Source organism: Rhinopithecus bieti, unplaced genomic scaffold (assembly GCF_001698545.2).
Source record: "Rhinopithecus bieti isolate Rb0 unplaced genomic scaffold, ASM169854v2 scaffold_2453, whole genome shotgun sequence".
NCBI lineage: Eukaryota > Metazoa > Chordata > Mammalia > Primates > Cercopithecidae > Rhinopithecus > Rhinopithecus bieti.
The window spans coordinates 6,711,683-6,719,753 of record NW_016804447.1 but is presented as its reverse complement, the minus strand read 5'-3'; the positions used below and the strand labels follow the sequence as shown (position 1 = coordinate 6,719,753).

At 38.2% G+C, this 8,071-nt stretch overlaps 1 protein-coding gene across 1 annotated transcript in view; it reads left to right on the top strand.

Moving 5' to 3' along the window:
• Positions 1-8,071, top strand: part of ACAD11 (acyl-CoA dehydrogenase family member 11) — a 94,456-nt gene that overhangs the window by 41,418 nt on the left and 44,967 nt on the right. Inside the window, exon 12 of the mRNA XM_017868402.1 lies at positions 5,973-6,080. Coding sequence (XP_017723891.1) covers positions 5,973-6,080 — 108 coding nt within the window. The remainder of the gene's footprint in view (positions 1-5,972; positions 6,081-8,071) is intronic.

Below are 8,071 nucleotides of genomic sequence, written 5' to 3'. Positions count from 1 at the left end.
TTTCATTGATTTTTATTTTAATTATGTTAAATATAGCCTGAGAGGAAAGCAATTGAATCCCTGATGCCACTCCAAATAGTTTCTGATAAACTAAACACGGCTAAGTGGTATTTAAAAACATTTAAAATGATATTTATATTTACTAAGTGACATCTGAAATCAGATAGTTTGTTAGGAGGCAGAGCAAAATAGCCTAGGGAATAGTAGATATCTGTCTCCAAGGAAATATCAGCCACAGTAATGAAATTAGAGAATCAAACTGTGATTTCAATTGAAAGTGAAACAAGAACTTATAGCTTTTATGTTATTTAGTATCATTAAGCAATCTTGTTAGGGTTTTATTTCAGTCCCATAACTATCTATTTATTGTATAATTTCAGAAACAGATTCCACAGCAATTTAGATTAAGGGAAATTATGTGTTCAAGATAACTACCTGGATATTTTAGGATGTTAAACATACCTGAACAAAACTATTTTTTTCCCTTAAAACATCCAACATGTATATTTTTTAGAGTTTTCCATTAAAATATATGCATATATAAAATTAAGATATTTCTACACATTCAACATCATTACCTTGCTCTATTTATTAAGCACTAAATTTCAACATTCCGAAGTTTAAAAATTGCTCATTTTAAAAAAAAGATCAACGTTAGGTATCTACACTGCATTTTGGATTATGTATGAAATTAGTATTCTATTATCTGATTCATTCACTCTATCTCCAAATTCTTCCAAAGAGTATTTGAATTAGTGCACATAAAAGGAGATGGAACAGTAAATGAAATTAAATGAAAACTATTTAATGCAGAAAAATAAGAAAATAAATGAAACATGTGTGCCAAGGGTGACAAATAATATTCAGATACATGAGATGCCTATGAAAATATATAAACAACTTGGACATCCTAGTAAGAATATGGGATTAATATTTTTAATGCATGTAGTTTCATTTTTACTTTTTCCTCCATTTTATGTATAGGAAATGGAGGCCCCTGTGGCAGAGTAACAGGAAAGGATTTAAATTACAGCAAGCTTGACACCAAAACCACTGCTTCTCCCTCTGTAATATGGTGACTGCTCCTCTCCACTACTCTTCTCAGTAGCTTTAACGTGACTTCTCTTGCTATATAATACCTACTAATTCACAAAGTTCAATGTTTATCAATGCCACATTTGTTGAAGACATTTTTGGAAACTTATTTTAACCCCTCCATTTTCTTAGCGTATTAGGACCTCAGAAAATTGAAGCTAAGAACTTGAAAATAACATGCTAAAATGTCATGTGGCTAGACAACAACTGAAGTATATTTCTCAAACTTTGAATCCTTAGGAAAGTAGCTTATTAACTGAGGCAAAATCTCAAATACCATCAATCTGATAATCAGCTGGCATATTCGATGTATGAAGCCACTTGACACCATATGGTTGCAGGTGTTCAGTGGAACACACAGGCATGTAGATCAGAAAATGCCTGCTCTTGTAAAGCTGACTTCAAACATTGGTTGCATGAAATGATGGCAGAGACAGTAGAAAGAAAAAGGAAGAGAGGTAGTCATTCTAGCTGAATTTAGATAATATAGATAAGACTATTTGTCTGCAGAATGATATCTGAAACTTAATATATAATAATGCCTAGCAGCAGGACGTGGTGGCTCACACCTGTAATCCCAGCACTTTGGGAGGCCGAGGCGGGCAGATCACGAGATCAGGAGATCGAGACCATCCTGGCTAACACGGTGAAACCCTGTCTCTACTAAAAATACAAAAAATTAGCCAGGTGTGGTGGTGGGCGCCTGTAGTCCCAGCCACTCGGGAGGCTGAGGCAGAAGAATGGCGTAAACCCGGGAGGCGGAGCTTGCAGTGAGCCAAGATTGCACCACTGCACTCCAGCCTGGGCGGCAGAGCGAGACTCAGTCTCAAAAATAAATAAATAATAATAATAATGCCTAGCTACCTATATCTAAATAGCTATTATCCACTCCCTCTTGTTCTTCCATAGTATAGAAAATTAACAGAAACAGTTCAGAACATTTTATTGCATCATCTGGTTGATAAAAGCCAAAGAAATTCATCTAGTAGCCAGAGATTAAAAAGTAATATCTTTTGAATCCTGCTGTTCAAAATCAGCTACCTCCCATATCTTGGCCCAAAAGCTCCTTAAGCTGACAAACAACTTCAGCGATATCTCAGGATACAAAATCAGTGTACAAAAATCACTAGCACTCTCATAAACCAAAAACCATCAAGTTGACAGCCAAATTAGGAATTTAATCTCATTTACAATTGCCACAAAAAGAATAAAAGACTATGGGGTTTTCTAGATTCTATATAGAATCATATTGTCTGTAAACAGGGATATTTTGACTTCCTCTCTTCCTATTTGTTTCCCATTTGTTTTGTAGCTTTTTTCATCGCTTTATTTTGAACATACGGGTGTCATTATATGTGAGATGAGTCTCTCAAAGACAGCATAACATTGGGTCTTGGTTTTTTTATCCAGCTTGCCAGTCTGTGTCTTTTAATTGGGACATTTAGCCTGTTTACATTTAAGGTTAATATTGTTATATGTGAATTTGATCCTGTCATTATGATGCTAGCTGGTTATTTTGCTTGTTAGTTGATGCAGTTTCTTTATAGTGTCGATGGTCTTTGCAATTTGGTATGTTTTTGAAGTGGCTAGTACCCGTTTTTGCTTTGCATATTTAGTGCTTCCTTCAGGAGCTGTTGTAAGACAGGCCTGGTGGTGACAAAATCTCTCCCAGCATTTGCTTGCCTGTAAAGGATTTTATTTTTCCTTCTCTTATGAAGCTTAGTTTGGCTGGATATGAAATTCTGAGTTGAAAATTTCTTTCCTTTAAGAATGTTGAATATTGGCCCCCACTCTCTTCTGGTTTGTAGGGTTTCTGCAGAGAGATCTACTGTTAGTCTGATGGGCTTCCTTTTGTGGGTAACCTGACCTTTCTCTCTGGCTGCCCCTCACATTTTTTCTTTCATGTCAACTTTGGTGAATCTGACCTTGGTGTCTTGGGGTTGCTCTTCTTGAGAAGTGTCTTTGTGGTGTATTCTGTATTTCCTGAATTTGAATGTTGGCCTGTCTTGCTAGGTTGGGGAAGTTCTCCTGGATAATATCCTGAAGAGTGTTTTCCAACTTGGTTCCATTTTCCCCATCACTTTTAGGTACACCAGTCAAACCTAGGTTTGGTCTTTTCACATCATCCCATATTTCTTGGGGGCTTTGTTCATTCCTTTTCATTCTTTTTTCTCTAATCTTGTCTTCATGCTTTATTTCATTAAGTTGATCTTCAGTCTCTAATATCCTTTCTTTTGCTTGATTGATTCAGCTATTGATACTTGTGTATACTTCACGAAGTTCTCGCACTGTTTTTCAGCTCCATCAGGTCATTTATGGTCTTCTCGAAACTGGTTATTCTAGTTAGCAATTCCTCTAACCTTTTGTCAAGGTTCTTAGGTTCCTTGCATTAGGTTAGAATATGCTCCTTTAGCTCAGAGGAGTTTGTTATTACCCACATTCTGAAGCCTACTTCTGTCAATTCGTCAAACTCATTCTCCGTCCGGTTTTGTTCCCTTGCTGGCGAGGGGTTGTGATCCTTTGGAGGAGAAGAGGCCTTCTGGTTTTTGGAATTTTCAGCCTTTTGCACTGGTTTTCCTCATCTTCGTGGATTTATCTACCTTTGATCTTTGATGTTGGTGACCTTCAGATGGAGTTTTTGTGTAGGCATCCTTTTTGTTGTTCATGCTATTCCTTTCTGTTTGTTAGTTTTCCTTCTGAGTCAGGCCACTCTGCTGCAGGTCTGCTGGAGTTTGCTGGAGATTCACTCCCAACCCCGTTTGCCTAGATATCACCAGTGGAGGCTGCAGAACAGCAAAGATTGCTTTCTGTTCCTTCCTCTGGAAGCTTCGTCCCTGAGGGGCACCCACCACATACCAGCCGGAGCTCTCCTGTATGAAGTGTATGTCTACCCCTGTTGGGAGGTGTCTCCCCATCAGGAGGCATGGGGGTCCAGGACCCACTTGAGGAGGCAGTCTGTCCCTTAGCAGAGCTCAAGCGCTGTGCTGGGAGATCCGCTGCTCTCTTCAGTGCCGGCAGGCAGGAACGTTGAAGTCTGCTGAAACTGTGCCCGCAGCCACCCCTTCTTCCCCCCAGGTCCTCTGTCCCCAGGAGATAGGAGTTTCATCTATAAGCCCCTGACTGGGGCTACTGCCTTTCTTTTAGAGATGCCCTGCCCATAAAGGAGGAATCTAGAGAGCTGGTCTGATACCTTTTAATAGGGAATAATTTTTCTTTCTGGTATAGTTTATCTACGTTTTGTTGTTGTTGTTGTTGTTGTTGTTTTTTCCCAATCTATAAATGATAACTTTGTGAGCTTTTCAGAAGAAACTGATAATTTTTGGAAATTCTGAATTCAATATTTACCTTATTTGTACTATAACACATAACAGTGAGTTTAAAACAGCCAAAGAAAACAAACAATGAGCTTCATGAATTATAACTCAGGACTTATTTTCTCCCTCAGTCAAAAAGAATGTTCAGCTGTGTTAATCTAGAAGGAATTTTGTTAATGTTGATATAATGTTGGCTCTATTAGGAGTCCCTGAACAGAGTGCAGACATCTTGAGAGATTTAACTTACACAACTCAATTTTCATAAGCATTTCAGTAACTATCCTTAAAGTCATTGTAAATGTTGATATGAAAATTGTTTTCTCAAAATCTTCTGAATAATCAACACTCAAGGAAAAGATTTTAGACAGTATTTTAAGAAATTTGACAGGAATGGAAAATCAGAGGAAGCCATCTAGAAAATTTTACTCCATAGCAGACATGAAGAATTCTTTGTTAGCCAAGGGCAATACTACAGTGCATCATGTACTATAAACAATACCCTCCAAGGGTCAGAGAGAGTCTTTGAAGTTCTCTACTGCCATTTTCTTTCCAGGGCAGGGATTCTGTCTTTATCATCCTTGAGAATTATCACTATTTTCTAGGTAGTATGGGGTACATAAAAGTAAGAGCAATGTTAGAGTTAAATGGAAATAATTGTTATATGAGTTCAGAGGAAGGAGGTATTACTGACTGGGTAATCAGAGATTCTTTGCAGAGGAGGTGGCTTATAAGCAGGAGTTTACTTGTGAAGGGCAGGGAGAATTTCACTTGAGAAAAAGCCTGACCCAAGCAAATATGTGGAAATTAGAAAGCATAGGGTGTGTTTGAAGAAGAGCAGATAGAATTAAGGGCTGGAGTCTCAGTAGGACATGCAATGTTAATTGTTCTCCGGGAGCATTGCAGTCACTTCTAGCAGGGCGTATTTGCAATGCAGCAGGCAAGGTTTAGGCCAGTAAATTATTTCCTTCAGTTCTAATTGAGTTAGACGTCATTAGTGCCGTTCTTCATTGGGATGAACTGATGAAGAGTATGTGATTCAGAAAAAGTTGAATAAATATGTACCAAATGCCATGTACTTGTAAATATTTATGACATGCTGTCAGTGTAAATTATACTTACTATATGTTTCAAAACATTTTTATTAGCAAACATTTGCTTTAAAAAGATGCATTTCTGGCCGGGCGCGGTGGCTCAAGCCTGTAATCCCAGCACTTTGGGAGGCCGAGACGGGCGGATCGCAAGGTCAGGAAATCGAGACCATCCTGGCTAATACGGTGAAACCCCGTCTCTACTAAAGAATACAAAAAACTAGCCGGGCGACGAGGCGGGCGCCTGTAGTCCCAGCTACTTGGGAGGCGGAGGCAGGAGAATGGCGTAAACCCGGGAGGCGGAGCTTGCAGTGAGCTGAGATCCGGCCACCGCACTCCAGCCTGGGCGACAGAGCCAGACCTCCGTCTCAAAAAAAAAAAAAAAAAGATGCATTTCTGTACTCTCTATATAAAGTTGTGGATTTCATATTGATAAATTTTCAAATGCAAAACAAATACTCCTTCTTATGTATAGACACAGGGAACATGGAGGTTCTGCACCTGTATGGAAGTGAGGAACAGAAGAAACAGTGGCTTGAGCCTCTTCTTCAAGGGAACATTACCTCTTGCTTCTGTATGACAGGTAAATGCCAATCAACATTCTCTCCTTTGAAGTCAGTCATCCTGGAGTTATTATGGATGAGCTGAAGAAATATAGGATGTGGTTCTGTGTTTCAGTCAAATTTGCCATTGGCCAAAAATATGAGTATGTTTATTTTGAGCCTGTTATTAAATTTTGGCATTTTCAAATGTTCAGAAAAATATTATCCTCTCCTTTGTTAGAATATCAGATGGTGTTCTCTAGTAGTCTGCTACAGCATTAGCAGCAGAGTAAATTTAGTTTCACAATCTTTTGATGTCATTACTAAAATTGCTATCTATGAATATTTAAGATCTTTGCTCTTATGTATGAAATATCTATTTTTGTGATAATTTTATATTGATACTTATAAAATATTCAACTCTTCCATAAACCCAGAAAAATAGAACTTTCACCAGTACTGGACATATGGCTCAAATTATAAATCATGTGGGAAAATAAAGGAACATATTAATAAAAGCAGATTTAATATCATTTGTACATAGGAAGCATTAAGAGCTCTTCAGTAGAAAAAAATCATTGTTTTGCGATTTAGTTTAGAATTAAACCAAATTTTGCTTGGCCATAATTTTTAAGTGCTTTCAATAATGGCCAGATTGTATTGTTTTGTATGACATTGTATACATTTATACAGTACTCCTCTTTTATCTGAAGGGGATACATTCTAAGACCCCCAGTGGGTGTCTGAAAACTGGGGATAGTCCTGAACCTTATTTAGACTATGTTTTTTCTTATACATATGTACCTATGATGCAGTTTAATCTATAAATTAGGCATAGTAAGACATTAATAATAACTAATAATAAAATAGAACAATTATAACAATACTCAGAATGGTACACTATTTAAAAATTATGAATTGTTTACTTCTGGAACTTTTCATTTAATATTTTTGGAATGCAGCTGGCCTCTCATAACTGAAACCTCAGCAAAGCTACAGATTACAGGGGCCTACTATAATAGCAGAACTGATCTCCATTTAAATCAATAATAGTCATTTATTGAATACCTACAGTATGATATATTGTCTACAAAGCACTAGGTGGGGGTTACAAAATAAGTAGAATACACAACCCTCTTTCTAAAAAAAAAAAAAGAGCCTTAAGTTTTAGAAACAGAACACATGGAAATATCTGAAGGACTCATTTAAAGGAGTGTCGTATTAACAAGTGCAGATTGCTATGATTGAGAGCTAGACAGTTCTGAAGTGCCATGCAGTAAAGCAGTTGTCTAAGGGTGTCCCATGGAGGACTTTCTGAAGACCTTAAGTGTTGAACAGGCTTTAAAGAATGCAAAGTATGTAAATCAGTAAAAGCATTCATGATGGAATTTGCAAGGCACATTAGAAATTGCTTAAGACGGTAAACTATATGGGGGGAATCTGTCTTGCCCATCAATATTTAGTACATATCTCCATTGTGAGAAGTAGAAAACAATACTTTTACTACATTTGCTGATTGGAGAAAGGACTGGGTTGTATTCCAAGTCATATATTAATGAGGAAGCCAAAAATACAATTCAAATTACTGATCCCCAATGTTCAATATACTTCATTCATTCACTCACTCTTCCAGTGCACATTTATTGAATACCTACTGTGTGTAGGTTATGGGGAAAGCCGGGTGGCATGGGGAATGATAGGACATTGAAAAAGATAAAGGAGGGGCGGAGCAAGATGGCCGAATAGGAACAGCTCCAGTCTTCAACTCCCAGCGCGAGCGACACAGAAGACCGGTGATTTCTGCATTTTCAACTGAGGTACTGGGGTCATCTCACTAGGGAGTGCCGGACAATCGGTGCTGGTCAGCTGCTGCAGCCTGACCAGCGAGAGCTGAAGCAGGGCGAGGCATCGCCTCACCTGGAAGCGCAAGGGGGAAGGGGATCCGTTTTCCTAGCCAGGGGAACTGAGACACACAACACCTGGAAAATCGGGTAACTCCCACCCCAATACTGCGCTGTAAGCATACAGGCAC